Raw genomic sequence first — 16,504 nt, forward strand, 5'->3', positions numbered from 1 at the left:
ACCGTATTTTTCCGACTATAAGTCACAGTTTTTTTCATAGTTTGGCCGGGGGTGCGACTTATACTCAGGAGCGACTTATGCGTGAAATTATTAACACATTACCGTAAAATATCAAATAATATTATTTAGCTAATTCACGTAACAGACTAGACGTATAAGATTTCATGGGATTTAGCGATTAGGAGTGACAGATTGTTTGGTAAACATATAGCATGTTCTATATGTTATAGTTATTTGAATGACTCTTACCATAATATGTTACGTTAACATACCAGGCATGTTCTGAGTTGGTTATTTATGCGTCATATAACGTACACTTATTCAGCCTGTTGTTCACTATTCTTTATTTATTTTAAATTGCCTTTCAAATGTCTATTCTTGGTGTTGGGTTTCTTTGGGTTTCTCCAAAAAATGCTACTTATACTCCAGTGCGACTTATACATGTTTTTTTCCTTCTTTATTATGCATTTTCGGCCGGTGCGACTTATGCTCCGGAGCGACTTATACTCCGAAAAATACGGTATGTATCGGTATCCGCGGGGTCTTAAAAAGTCTCAAATCTAATAATTTTAATTTAAGGCCTTAAAATGTCAAAAATTCTCCTAAAATCTCATAAAAGGTCTCAATCTATTGACGTTACTTTGTTTTAAAACATGCATAAACTTCAGTCTCGCTTTGAAATGTTTCGATTTTTGAGGACGCTATAAAGTAACTACACAGCGGAACTAACTGTACTGCCCGGTCAAAATTTATGGAACACCACCAGCTATTGCTGTGCGTGCGCAGCTGTGTGTTGACAGCTTAGTTAGCATAGCAACAGAGAAAACGTAACTAAAGCCCACAGCAAAGCCAAATTACTTGCATTTGATGGGTAAGTAAAAGTTAAACGAGTTGTCTCCTGAACGATCAATTTTATGCATGGTTGAACCCGGTAAATGGAAACGTATAAAGGGTTTAGTACCCAAATGTGCAGCCATCGAGGAGGGAAGCGTTTGTAAACATGGTGGTGAAAGTGAATGGAATGATAATGTAAAAGTCAAAAATGCGGGATAAGTCCGTGTCAAAAGATGCTGAAACGCCACAAACACTTGCACAACTTTACAAAGATAAACATAACCCCCCAAAGGAGTGTTATGTGGGTTAAGTTGCGCCAATTGCCGAAGGAGATCAATATGAGATGTTTAGTAGTGAAATCATACTATTACATATAGTAAGCACATGCTAATTTCTCTGTGGTAGTAGTGTACTCAGCAGTAAAACTATTTAAAAAAACAAACATAATTGTATTATATTTTTTCTATTATTTGTTCTAATGTCAGGTCAGCTTTTCATGCCTAATCTTTTCTCCAAGTTTATAAAGCAACCGACATTAAAAGCATTAAAAGCATGTTTAGTGTTTACACTAATCTTATTGTGGGTTGAGGAAAGCACTGGAGATTTGCGAATGTCATTTTGTCATGCCTAAATAAAAACTAATCTTTGTGTATTAGCAATATGTTATCAAAAAAGTCACAACAAACAGGTAAAAATGTGTCCATACACACCAGATACAAAATGAGCTGAGCACATTTGAATGTTATCCACATTATTCACATCCAAATTCTGTTTCAGGCTTGCAAGCCATAATGGCCTTCCTTCTTTTTAGACTATCACTCTGTCTGCACACCCTGTTTTTCACAACTTTGTGCAGATACAGTAGTACTGTAGATGTTTTTATAGGTTTGCTCAATTCTGACAGCCGAAAAAAACATTACCAAAGTTAACCATTTAGCATTAGCAGAAATGCTAACTGTGCCTTTCGCAGACAATATATTGTTGTGCTTTCCTCTACCATTGCTGATGTTGATGTTACATGAAAACACTTGATATGAAGCACACTGCACTTTTTGCAAGAAAACAATTCTATGGCAAATCTGAAAATTGGCTGTTAAGATGTTTGGTAATATTATTTTCAATTAGTTTACACTAGAGAAGCTCCTGGTGTATTTAGTTAGTTCAACCATTTTGTTTTCCAATGTGAAAGAGCAGTGAATGAATTCATATACTTAAAATTAATTCTGGACCTCTGATTTTAGTTTTTCGTATTTTTTGTCCGTGTGGATGTGAAATAATCTCAAATTATTTTCAAGACGGTCTTAAAAAGTCTTAAATTTGACATGTTGAAACCTGCAGAGACCCTGATGTATGTATATATATGCAGGGTTTCCCCTTAATGTAGCGTGCCGCCAGTTAGGGATGGGCGATACCACACTTTTAGGATTCGATACGATACCGATACTTTTTCTTGCATTTTCATCGATGCCGATACCATTAATTTCTTATTGGCAATTTTTGTCAGTCAAAAATATTATTACTATTGTTATTATTTAAGACAAATCACAAGACAAATACAGACCATTTATACCACATTTATTATTGTCAATATATAATAAAATTTAAATTAAAAAAAAATAACATAAATATGAAAAATAAATTAAAATATACACATTTTCACTTTTCTTATTCCTCAAAAAAAAAAGTCTTGGTAGAAAAATCTTTAAAAAAGTATTATTCATAACAATGTTATGTTTCAAACCTCTTTGTGGAAGTAAACTTATAACACTTCTCTGAAGCAAAGTCAATAATTTCCTTATCACAATAAACTAGGGTTTCCTTGTCCTATAAACCTGCATACGAAAGACAGTTCCCTGAGAAAATGAACTTGGAAAAATTATCTACAAAAATGTCTGACACCATCACACCTTTAGTGTACTCGAGATATGTCGTCACACGTCACACTTTACTGAAGTCTCAGATTGCTGTTCAGGAAAAGTAACAACGCTGTCGGCTGGCTATGTGTGTGTTGCACGTTGACGACGCTCATTCGCTGTCTCCTGTGACGCGACTGGGCCAGCTCTGTACTCAGCCAGGTACAGGGGTGTCCCAGCACATAGTAAGTTAAGTAAGTAATCAAAAACATCTGAAAGTGATGCTTGCACCCCCCACACGCCGTTTTTTGGTTTATATCGATACTTTTTTCAGAAAAGTGATGCCAAATGTGTAGCGTGTGAGTATCGATATATCGATAACACAGGATCGATGCGCACATCCCTACCGCCAGTGCATTTTTATTACCGCCACACCTTGAAAATAACAGCTTTTTTGTACTCGAAAACAAATTAAAGTAACACAATACATTATAGCCCCCAGAAGATATCACACAAAGTCTGACGCTATTTTTAACTCGTATTACAAATCTTATAATAACAAACAACGGCACAATTCCAACAGGTTTTACTTGCCATGAAAACACTTTCGTCTTCTTGAGCCTTCGCTTCCCCACCGACACACAACACTTCCTCATTTTCCGCCAATCACCTTTCAGGCACGGACGGTGTATTTGCATACATGGGCAAAACTGACATCAAATCCAAACCACACAAACATAAAATATAACATTAGCTGGTCGCAGACGTGATTTTTATATGTATATATATATATATAGCATGTTTGCAATGCGGACGTGATTTTTGTATATATTGCAGATATACCCGCGGACAGCCATCTACAAAATGTGCAAATATTAAGACAGTGGCGGCTTGAAAAAAAAGTCCAACTAGAGCAACAGCGCAAAGCAAGTGTGACGTCATGCTCGCTTCAGCCTCGTTAGTCAGGAACATCGAGAGACAGAAGTAGAGTCTCTAAACACAAGTACATTCTATAATATCACTAGAAGATGCTAGATATATTGCTTGTTTTTCATTTTAAAAAAGTCTTTAAAAGTGTGTAAACACTTGGAAAAATCTCAACAAAGTACCTTGTACGAAAAGCAAAAATGTTAAATATGTCAAAACGATAATATCAAAACAAGAATAGCGGCTATCTACGGTGATCGAGAACGGTCACAGCAAACGCCACAAGACAATAGTGTAATATCTGTGACTTGTGTGTCTCTGTGCCTTGAAGGGGTGGTGCTGTTGTGTGTGACGTTTGCGAGTGTGGCAGACTAGTGAACTGAGTACAGCGAAAGTTTGAGAACATGTGATGCGTGTCTATACATGAGTTGTGGCAAACAGCAGCTCTTGTATATGTGTGTTTTTACACCCTGAGTTTGTTACCGCTTGTTAATAAAGCGCCTCAGAGTATATCTCTATGACTGTGTCTCTCCTTCTCCACTGATTTTCACATTGACGTAACCGGAGTCACAAAATTGGCTGAACAGAGTGAGCTCTCCTTTCATTTTTTTCACAATGTTCGCCTTGGTGGGCAGAGAGCAAGACCGCTTGCTTACACACACAGAATTGACAGACGTTGCTTCCCTACTCACAACGCAAAGTAACACAAATTAAGAGGAAAAAATATGGTTACAGTACAATGGTAAACATTTCTACAGTAATGGGAAATACAAGTGTATATCGTTTTGAATGGTTACTTCCATTGTTAAATATTATCATAACATTACATTATAAACACTGTATAATTGTATCAGTTATGTCTTTAGTTTAAGAGTATAATGTAGACAAAAGATCTGAGTGTCTGCATAATGCCAAATATATTTGAAAGTAAATCATTGCGTATTGTGTTGTGTGGCGCCTTGTTGACTGTCATGACATGTCTTCCTTCACTCGTTATTTTCACAGTTTTATGCATTTAATGTATAATATATAAAAATCGCAAATCTAATCACAATCGCTATTTTTGAGAGAAAAATTGCAATGAGGTGTTTTCTCAAAATCGTGCAGCCCTGGTTGGCACTCCATGGAAACTTGTCTCCAGACTCAACGATGCATGATGGTTAACATCCAAGGGCGTAAGAATGAGTTTTACATTTGGCGGGAGGTGTACACGGAAGAAGGACAGGAGGGTGAGTAAATCAATTTTTCAGGCAATGATGCAGATCTACAACGCTCTCTGTTAGCAATCCTGTAGCTTTCTCTAAAGCAGTCAAAAAAATCTAATACAAAAATGAGTATAATAGGTCCCTCTTTGGGAAACATGAGTTACAATGCATACCACTGCCTAACAGAGATTAAAAAAATGTATGATGTATCGATGTATAGCAATTGGAATGGGGACATTTCTGAATCGATGGACAAATGTCTAAATATCGATTATTTATATACGTTTAATAATGTAATGCACATCTAGTGTGGACACAGATGGAGGAGGAGAGTTCAAGCTATGCTATCCACGGCACTAAAATAGCTTGATAGTGAAGTAGTCAAACAGGAAAATAATAAATGCTTTGTACTTTTCAACAGAAGTCTAACTGGAACTGCGTTACAGCAGCGAAAAGAAGAAGTTGGCAAGTAGATTAAGACTTCAGGAGAGAGAATATTAATCAGTGCAAAGACCATGTGAATGTGTAGATAGTAGCTACGACACACCTTAGAGCTGCACGTTTACGGCGACTGGGGGCAAAGTGTTTGGGCAATCTGTGGTTAAGGAAGGCACGGAAATAAATACAAAAAAGTAGGCCTGGGCGGATAATAAATTTTGCGCGACAATACATTGACCTCCAAATTATTGCAGATTAACTATATTATTGCCATTATTTTTTAAAGACCAAATTAACCACTGATGTAATGATAATACACATGTAGTAGATTTTGCTTTTTTGTGTGTGATTGTGCACTACCAACTTAATTATGCTAAATAGTGTATGTAGCATTCAATAGCATACATTTAACAAATCTGGTTTACAACAATACTAGCAAATTCTACATTTAATAAGATAAGCTTTTAAAATGTTTTATTCTGTTTACTTACTTGCTATAAAACATTTTCAGTTCTCAATCACTTAATCCCTTAATCACCAGTGCCTCAACGGACTTCACAAACCACGACATTCCCTGATATGAGCCCACGTCCGGTAAAGTATTTGATTGGGACTCGAAATCTGACCGGATCTAAAAGTCGGCTCGTGGTTGTTGGCCAAAAATAATCCTCCTAATTAGACAGTGCAGGTGTACCTAATGTTGTGACTGGCGAGTGTTGATCACAAGAGGCCTTTGTGTTGGTGGGTGGTATTTGTATCATGGCAGCATGCTTTGCCACCTTGACAACCTGAGCAAGCCAGAGCTGCTCTCCCATTTTGTATTATTTACAGTTGTCTTAAAATGTTTAAGTTTATGTTTCTAACTAACACTCCAGAAAAATTGTCTGCCCACTTTGTGGAGGATCAGACCTCTTAAGCTTAGGGTGTCAAGTCCTTACAAGACGCATTGCACACGCGTATCTGTGATCTCTACTTAACAATTGCTTCTCTGTGTTTTGTGCAAAGACAGCTTTCCTTGCGCGCGTGGAGATTAGCAAACATGAATTATTCACACCCTGACCACGCGGTCACCGCTCACCATTGAAGTCGGCCGTCTGCAGTCTTTGTGCACCGCGCGATGAAGTGTGCTGTTAAAAAAACTGTGTGGGAGGAGTCATCTGCTTCACACAGTGTATCACATTTGCTTTTGAAGCTTTGCAAAATGGTTAGTTATCAAATGAGGCTTTTGTTTTCATTGCAGAGACCTCATTTGGGAAGCTGCATACTCATCAGTGATACATTAATGTATATAGTGTGATTAATAAAAGATAAGAGTATAATTTATATATATAGCCATGTGTTGGAGTAGGGCTGCAACAATAATCTATGAAAGAAACCCCTTTGATTTATATTCTGTTGCTTTGATTAATCGTTTGAGTGAGACTAATAAAAATTAAAATAAAACAAAAGATCAAATCCGGACTGCATGGTGTGCCCAAAACGTAAGATACATGACACATTAGGCGTTCCATTTGTACTGGAAAGTTGAAATTTCAGAGTTCCTAGTTGGAATTTTAAACCAAAACGCCCTTTGAAGTCAGATTTCCGACTCGGAAAGTCGGAGCATTCTCACCACCCCCGAGTTTGTTTCAAAGATGGCTGCTCTGAATGTAAACAATGATGTAGTGCAAACTACATTTATTTTATGTGATGTACGTCGCTAGCAGTAGCATATGATTCCTCTTCATCCACCGTGCTTGAAGGTTGTAGAAAAAGTCCATATTTTTCCCATAAGTTGTTTATATTCAGCCAAGGCATGTGCAAAAATAGCTTTAATGGATGGGGCCAGCTTGATCTCCGAACTCATGTGAAAGTGTTTTTTAGTAAATGTTAAATTGAAATAAGTGTTAAAGTATTCAGTACACAGATGATACTTTGTTTACTGCAGAATGTTTTTAATGACAAGAAAAAAAACAAAATAGCTTTGAGGGGAAAAAAGTTGTTCTTTTTACCCTCAAACGTACCAAAAAGAAGCCAGACCGCGGCCCTAAAACCAGGTACGGATCGTAGCGTGGATTATCTGTACCGTTGCACTTCTAGTAAGCACAATTGTGTATATACAGTATATGAACAAAATGACAGTTGTCAGCTGTTAGCGTATATTACCTCTATCAAACATGGCGGAAATGCTTGTTACAAGATACTGCAGTAGTAAACAGTAGGGATGTCAATTAAAAACAAAATCGTGATAATAATCAAATTGGCAACACTAAATTGGCCCAAGTGTGTGATTGTGTGAATGTTGTCCGTCTGTCTGTGTTGGCCCTGCGATGAGGTCCAGGGTGTACCCCGCCTGCAGCTGAGATAGGCTCTGGCACCCCCGCGATCCCTAAAGGGACAAGCAGTAGAAAATGGATGGACCTATACATATGAAAAAATTAATTGTGGTAATTTTTATTGCCATGTTCGCCGAGCTCTAATTTGACACACCGAGCGAACAGCAGAGAGGGGCTATCGCTAGCTGCTGTGCTAAGTAGCTAACAGAACTGAACATAAACCGACGAGATTAATGATAAAGTCTCTAGGAGAGACATAGGTTCTCAAGCAAATTGGTGTATGTTTAAATAAAGCTGTAGTCACTCACCAATAGCCAAAGGCAGTCGGTGACCAAAGTATTGCATCACTCGGGGGTTGAGAAGTCTGCACCGGAACCCTTGAGTCACCATATTCTTCTGAAAAGTTTATGTTGCGCCAGATAAGCCTACGTAAACACGCAAGGGGCTGAGCCAAAGGGAATGCCCTGTGCTTTGCTCATCAGATGCAGACCAGAGCAAAGGGCCCTAACAAAGGCACGTCAAAAGATACCGGAATGGCGGTATTGTCTCAAATATATATCTCTTTCTAAAATATACCGGTATTAACTATAGTATAGGTATACTGCCCAGCTCTAGTTCAAACTTTAATCTGTCAGCAGAGTATATGGAAGTGCTAAAAACTACAACAGAGATGGCGGTGAAAAAGACTCAGTCGAAGTGGAGCCACGTGAATAAGACCGCCCACAAACGGGGCATTCTGAAGACATGGTCAGAAAGCATTATCAATCAATCAATCAATGTTTATTTATATAGCCCTAAATCACAAGTGTCTCAAAGGGCTGTACAAGTCATGAAAACCGTCTGGTCAAAAAAGGACCACCCTTACGTGTTACAATATGTAGACCACATGGAAGTGTTTTAAATGTAGAAAGTAAATCGCAATATGACTTATTTAATGCACACATTAGGCCTGGGTGATATGGCTTAAAATTTAAATCTCTGATTTTCACCAAAAATGTGATTTACGATTTTTTTTTTTACCAGTACTTTTTAAAACAATTGAATACAAATAAAAGCTAAATAGAAACAAGTTTTTCTTTTATTTGATCAAAAACTAGTACCGGCAGATTGAAATGACGCTGCATTTTACTATTAGCAAAATTCAAATTTGTAAAATGTTCTTTTTAGACCAGTTAATAATTGTACTTTTTATGTGATAATTTTCAATGAACTAAATTAGGAGCTTCCTATAAGATGCAATACGTCTGTCTTGAAAAAAATCATTTTCTGTCAACAAAAACGTAGCATTGTACATTGCATGCTAATAAACAATAGTCTCCAACATTGAGATTAATAAAGTGAAAATGTAAAACTTGCTTGAATAAAATACTTGTTAACAAAAATGTAGCATTGCACATTGCATGCAGATAAACTCCAGTAAATCAATGGAGACACCAACAATGATTAAATAGTAATAAAGATCAATAAAGTGCAATCTTAAATTTGTTTTCTTAAATAAAATAAATCCATATATAAAAATGTAGTATTGTACATTATATGCAAACTAGGGCTGCAACAACTAATCGATTAAATCGATTATAAAAATAGTTGGCGATTAATTTTGTCATCGATTCGTTGGATCTATGCTATGCGCATGCGCAGAGGCAATTTAAAAAAATATATATATAGATATATATTTTTTTAATAAACCTTTATTTATAAACTGCAACATGTACAAACAGTTGAGAAACAATAATCAAAATAAGTATGGTGCCAGTATGCTGTTTTTCCCCAATAAAATACTGGAAAGGATAGAAATGTAGTTTGTCTCTTTTATCCGATTATTAATCGATCAATCGAAGTAATAATCGACAGATTAATCGATTATCAAATGAATCGTTAGTTGCAGCCCTAATGCAAACAAATAAACAAGGCCTAATGTGTGCATTATAGTTTTAGTAATAATTTACATGAAGTATTCTTAGTATGTACTGATGTTAAAGACAATGTACACTTTATTGCAAATGTAATATCACTATATTAATGATGACATTTGTTATAATTCTACAAGAGTTTGCATGAGCTGTCCAGTTTGGTTGTGCAGAGCGACTGCTGTAGTATTCGCTCTGTGCATTGTTCACTGTCTCACCATACATGGTATCATCATACATACCTTGTGTAAATGATTCCATCACAGAAAGCTGCTTTTTAGCTTGAGTTTGTTGTTGTGGTCTTGTTCGTCTCTCCCACTCGACTCGATGCTGTGTCAGATGCTGGATTAAGTTTGTATTTTTTAAACCAGCGAGCAGTCACTTGTTCCACGCCTGTTGCAGCAATTCTGTCAACACTTTTCTTTTCTTTGTAAGAAAAGTCTCGCTCTCCTTAGCGTTTGCATTAACATTAGCGATGTTTTGCTGGGCTTGTGGGTCTCCGCTAAGGTAATAGGAGGCGACAAAGGCGACGGAAGTTCATGGGGGCAAAAAGTATGTCAGTGGAAGAGGAGACAAACATTGATTGTTTTATTTTTTAAATGGTCTGCATCAAAAAAGTCAGATTTATCGATATATCGCCTGAAAGGAGAGACAAGAAAGAGTGAGAAAAACTTGTACTGTAATGCCCCCAGCTAAAAGCAACTGCGTGAGAACGTGTACTCGAATACTCACGATATAGTCATTGTCTACATCGCACAGAGACAAACCCGCGATATATCAGTCCAGCACTGAAATAATCAGCGACATGGTAAACAATTTTTGCAGCAAATTCCTAAAAACACAAAAGTGCTTCTGTTGAATAGAAGAAGTTGGACCAGTTAACACATTTAAGGATACTTGCTTTGACATTTTAATCTACTAAAAGCTAGCATCCACTACAGCGGACACATGTATTTTGCATAACAGGGCTGTTTTATACAGAAATGTATAACTGATAAAATAAATAGACCAAAAATGTATTTTTACTGCAGACTATGCTGGTTCTCAAAATAGGAATAATAAGGAAGGGAGAGGTCCGGTCCCCCGGTCCTTAGCTTCCCGGAAATGTGGTCCCTGCAACATTTTAGTGGAATAGCCCTGTTGTAAGCTAACTCCTCTACCACAGCACACAAAAGGGTGACACTGACAATGTTTGAAAACATTTCTTACTGTGCTGCTGACATCAATGTCGCCCCCTATGTGTTGTGCTTGAAATGCTTAAGAAGAAATGCTACGATGCAATAGATGTTTCAAGTTGCACACTATATGTATGCTATGTATAGGGATGGTTACTGATTCAGTACCAAATTCTGGGTGCTGATTCATGTAAAATAAAACTGTACTATATTTTGATAACTTTGTTATACACTAAATTGGCCCTGATGTGTGAATGTGAGTGTGAATGTTGTCTATCTCTGTTGGCCCTGCGATGAGGTGGCGACTTGTCCAGGGTGTACCCCGCCTTCCGCCCGAATGCAGCTGAGATAGGCTCCAGCACCCCCAAGACCCCGAACGGGACAAGCGGTAGAAAATGGATGGGTGGATCTTATACACGATGCCACATCTCTACTCGGCCTTGTCAAGCACTTGGCGAGCAACACGCACAATTTAGCCGACTTCTTTTATTTAGGTATTGTTGCAGTTTTCCATGCCCACAAAGAAAGGGCTCCACTTTTAAAATGTGGTAGCTCCATGCTAATTTAGATCAATTTTACATGGTTTTACATTCATCTGAGAAGGTAGCAGAATGGTCGGCTTAAGTGCTTGCACGGCTCAATGGAGGTGAAATGAAATGAAAAGTTTAGTTTGACCTTGATTGAGGACTCTTGTGAGCAAAGACTTTGCTACAAGTTCTTTCTTGAAATTAAGTTTTTCTCACTTTCCTTATCAAAGTGCTGGCACTTGCAACAAATGCTGGAATATTTAAAAAAAAAAAGATAATCAAAATAATAACCAAAAAATGAAAACATTCTGAACACGTGGGATACTTTTGGCTCTGCACGATTCCGTGGAGTGATACACGGGTGGACTGACTAGTTTGTTGCGCATAATATTTGGCTGGCTGGAAATATTGAGGCAATGTACAAAAACTGGGACATCATTTTTGCAAAAGTTTCAGTTGAAAATTGATTCATTAGAAAAGTGGGGCATACAAAAAGTCACCCATTTACCTACCATTTTGCATGCAGTCATTGGGAAAATGTTATTAAAAATGTTGCAATAAATGACTGCGTTTGTGTATTTTGTGCCGGTGAAGAAATTATTGCATCCTTTTTAGATATGTTAATTTAACATGTTAAAAAGTCAACACAGGATCCAAAAAATCCTACTTCACCCAGTTCTGGTCTCTGTGGCCCAATTCCAATGACCCACTTGGCTAACCCAACTGACTTAGCGCCACATTGTGCGCCAAGGACTGCAACCCCGAAAGCCATAGTCCAGTTACTGCACCTTTTCTTCCTCGTTGCAGCTCACACTTGCCCCCCAGCAGCTGTTTTTTATTTGCTGCAGAAATCAGCACACAGATGTTTCACAGCATCTACAAGGAGGCAATTGACCAAAAAGTCTTGTCTGCAGGGTGCGCCCTGGCGCATGAAAGCCAGCTGATTGTGTCATTGAGTGGAATATATGCAGGATCCATGAATCATCTCCCACTACCACCAGCACACACTCCAGCACACCACAGCTGGCTTGTGTTAGAAAGAGGTCACATATTCTTCACCTCCTCCTCCCTGAAGGAGCGCCACTTATGGGTGTTCCCTCCATTGTTGTTTTGCCTGTTGTCCATAACCTCCAGGAATGACTAGAATCCTTCCTTTCTGGAGTGGGAAATCTCAGGAAGCGGGCTGGAAAATTCCTTAGTTCTACTCAATGTGTTATCGTTTTAATATGTCCTCTTGTATCCTAATTCGCCTGTATTCTCTCCCCATGTGTGCCTTGCAGACGGTTTGGCTGTCTGCTGAAGTGATCCCGCCATGCGTGAATACAAGCTAGTGGTGTTAGGCTCTGGTGGTGTGGGCAAGTCCGCTCTGGTAAGTTTTCCTTCCTAAATATTCAACTCTACCTCCTTATTCATCAGGGCAGTGGTTCTTAACCGGTTTGGCTGCGAGGCCCACCGTCACTTCTGAATGGCAATCAGCGACCCAAATTGCTCCTCAATAACCTGGGTGAATTACAATGTACTTTGTCAATTGCAGTATCTCATACATTTAAAAAAAAGTTAAACGTGGGCAATGATTTATCTTTAATCTTTAAAATGATTTCAATCTACCGGTACATTTAAAAACTTCCTTGTGGACAAGATGCTATGCTTTGGTGCAACAATTGCTTAGACATTCTCTAAGTCTGTTTGAAAGCTGTCCGTTGTGGAGGCGTTCCCAGACTGAAAATGAAGCCGCACCCCTACCTTTTCAAAAGTATAATAATTAATCGTTTTAAAATGTAAACTGTTTGAATATACCGTATTTTTCGGATTATAAATCGCTCCGGAGTATAAGTCGCACCGGCCGAAAATGCATAATTAAGAAGGAAAAAAACATATATAAGTCGCACTGGAGTATAAGTCACATTTTTTGGGGAAATGTAGTTGATAAAATCCAACACCAAGAATAGACATTTGAAAGGCAATTTAAAATAAATAAAGAATAGTGAACAATAGGCTGAATAAGTGTACGTTATATGACGCATAAATAACCAACTGAGAACGTGCCTGGTATGTTAACGTAACATATTATGGTAAGAGTCATTCAAATAACTATAACATGTAGAACATGCTATATTTACCAAACAATCTGTCACTCCTAATCGCTAAATCCGATGAAATCTTCTTCCTCTGTGTCGCTTCTAAACAACTCCAAAGGTAGACCATGCGCCGCTTCCTCTTCTATTGGTACGTCGCTTACGTCAGAGTCATCGTCAGTTGCATTTCCAATTATTCCAGCCTTTCTGAATCCAGACAGGATGGTTTCGGTTGTCACTGAAGCCAATGCTTTGTCGATCCATCCAATGACATCCAGAAAAGTTGCATGGCGCATTCTCCCGGTTGCCGTGAAGCTGTGCTCTCCATCCATCATCCACTGCTCCCACAGGTTGCGCAGGACTGCCTTTTAAAGCCCTTCTCAGTTTTAATAAGTTACCGCCGATGTTGAAATTATACATTTTCAAAGGTACGGAAGTAGTAGCAGGTAGCATCTTTTTTTTCACAATGCACTTCTGCCATGACCCGCCCCTGCCAAATTTTTATTGGTTGACGTGTGTGTGAGACGATTGCTGATATACGCCTAGTCTCTTACGTGAATGAGATAAATAATATTATTTGATATTTTTTTATTTTATATATACCATTATATTATTCTAAAAAAGGAATAGATTTTGATCTGGAAGGATATGAACTAAACTACATCAACAGAACCAACAAAAATGGAGGAGGAGTAGCTGTGTACGTGATGAAGAAACTGAACTACAAAGTGGTAAAAAAACATGTCATTTGCTGTAGATAATACCTTAGAATGTATAACCATTGAAATATGTCAGGAAAAAAGCAAAAACATATTCATCAGTTGTATATATAAATCACTTAAGTCAAGTTTAGAAACATTATTGTGATTACTTATCAAATCAAATCAAATCAAATCAACTTTATATATAAAGCACATTTAAAATTTACCACAGGGGTAGCCAAAGTGCTGTACAATGGGCAGGTTAAAAATAATACGAGAACCGAGCAAACACAACACAACACAAACAGAACACGATAAAAAATAAATAAATAAAATAATTATGGAGTATATTGTGAATAAATTGAGTACAGGAAGTGAACAAAAGTTTTAGCAACTGTTATGTAAAGGAAAAAGGGTACGATTAAATAAGCTCTGGTTCTTCCTACTCCTTTTCGAACATGTTGAAAAGAGAAACTGGAAATTGTGATGTATCATGTTGTATGCTTGCATGTTCGAAATAAACTCAAACTCAATTTTACGGTAATGTGTTAATAATTTCACACACAAATTGCTCCACTGTATAAATCACCCCCCCAGCCAAACTATAAAAATAAATGCGATTTATAATCCGAAAAAAACGGTATACGTATCTTATCATTGCTTTTTCCCCCAGACACATTCGAAAATAAACTTCATAAACATATAGTCGCCCGATCACAACTTTTGTTCTACCTTCAAGGTACTCAAAGCGCTTTGACAGTATTTCCACATTCACCCATTCGAATCAGTGCCACATAAAAAACCCCCAGCTGATTTATGTCACTGCGTGGCGCATGTCTTTTTAAATATACTGTATATGTGTATATATATTTACATTTTTTTAAATCGATTTTTGATTTCTTTTAATCGATTAAGAATCGTTCCAAATAAGAATCGCGATTCATTCTAATATTTTTTGACACCCCTTGTACGTTTGTATTTTTATTTTTCTCACAGCCTAAAGGACTGGCTAATAGCTCGGCTTAAAGGATTTATATTCTAAATGTAATGCCGGTTCTTTAGTCAAAATATTGCATAGATTATCTTTTACAGACCATCTTCAAACTGCTTTCTGACTGTCTCTTTAAGATGCGCCGTTTTCTGGGCGGTCTTATTTACGCGCCACCACTTCGACTGTGTATCCATCCCGTCAGCCATGTTGTAGTTTTTAGCACTTTTAATATGGAGTCTACTGACTGATATAAGTTACAACTTCACGCTACTTTTTATTAAAAATGGCAAGCAGAGGATTTAGCCAGTCTACCCCATAACAAGAGGATAGACAAAAATAAGTAACTTAGGGACTACGTCGTCGGACGGGTGGCGGATTGACGCAAAGCTTTTCAGGTAAAACTATATATATATATATATATATATATATATATATATATATATATATATATATATATATATATATATATATATATATATATATATATATAATATATATATAAATGGGTTATACTTGTATAGCGCTTTTCTACCTTCAAGGTACTCAAAGCGCTTTGACAGTATTTCCACATTCACCCATTCTCACACACACATTCACACACTGATGGCGGAAGCTGCCATGCAATGCGCTAACCAGCAGCCATCAGGAGCAAGGGTGAAGTGTCTTGCCCAAGGACACAACGGATGTGACTAGGATGGTAGAAGGTGGGGATTGAGCCCCAGTAACCAGCAACCCTCCGATTGCTGGCCCGGCCACTCTACCAACTTCGCCACGCCGTCCCATATATATATATACACAAAGCTTTTCAGGTAAAACTATATATATATATAAATATATATATATATATATAGTTTTCCTGAAAAGCTTTGCGTCAATCCGCCACCCGTCCGACTATATAATATATATATATATATATATATATATATATATAATATATATATATATATATATATATATATATACACACATATATATATATATATATATATATATATAATATATATACCGGTACCTGAAAAGCTTTGCGTCAATCCGCCACCCGTCTGACAATGTAGTCCCTAGTCTATTCTGGATGCCTCTGTTCACAGGGTTTTGCAGTCCGGTTATGTCATAACGTCACAGCGAGGTGGACGTATTTGACATTAAAAGGGTTCCTATTATGCAAAACAAACTTTCGTTTTTGTGTATCTATGAACCCCATAAGTCCGAAAATTTGAAATCAAATCATGGAGGCATGGCGGAGATATTTATAAAACAATATTGCCTTCTTCCAAACAAGCTGTTTGAAACTTGAGTAGCTACTGACGTATGTATCGTTAGTTGCGTCAACAATATATATATATATATATATATATATATATATATATATATATATATATATATATATATATATATATACTGACGTATGTATCGTTAGTTACGTCAACAATATATATATATATATATACATATATATATATATTGTTGACGTAACTAACGATACATACGTCAGTAACTACTCAAGTTTCAAACAGCTTGTTTGGAAGAAGGCAATATTGTTTTATAAATATCTC

General features: G+C 37.2%; 1 protein-coding gene across 3 annotated transcripts in view; it reads left to right on the forward strand.

The window, feature by feature from the left end:
* The window catches only part of LOC133643478 (ras-related protein Rap-1A-like), a 47,809-nt gene that overhangs the window by 14,239 nt on the left and 17,066 nt on the right, over positions 1 to 16,504 (forward strand). For all 3 annotated transcript variants that reach the window (XM_062038090.1, XM_062038092.1, XM_062038091.1), the window contains exon 2: positions 12,465 to 12,553. In XM_062038090.1, coding sequence (XP_061894074.1) covers positions 12,497 to 12,553 — 57 coding nt within the window. In that variant the 5' untranslated portion in view covers positions 12,465 to 12,496. The remainder of the gene's footprint in view (positions 1 to 12,464; positions 12,554 to 16,504) is intronic.

Source organism: Entelurus aequoreus, linkage group LG26 (genome assembly GCF_033978785.1).
Source record: "Entelurus aequoreus isolate RoL-2023_Sb linkage group LG26, RoL_Eaeq_v1.1, whole genome shotgun sequence".
NCBI classification, from domain to species: domain Eukaryota; kingdom Metazoa; phylum Chordata; class Actinopteri; order Syngnathiformes; family Syngnathidae; genus Entelurus; species Entelurus aequoreus.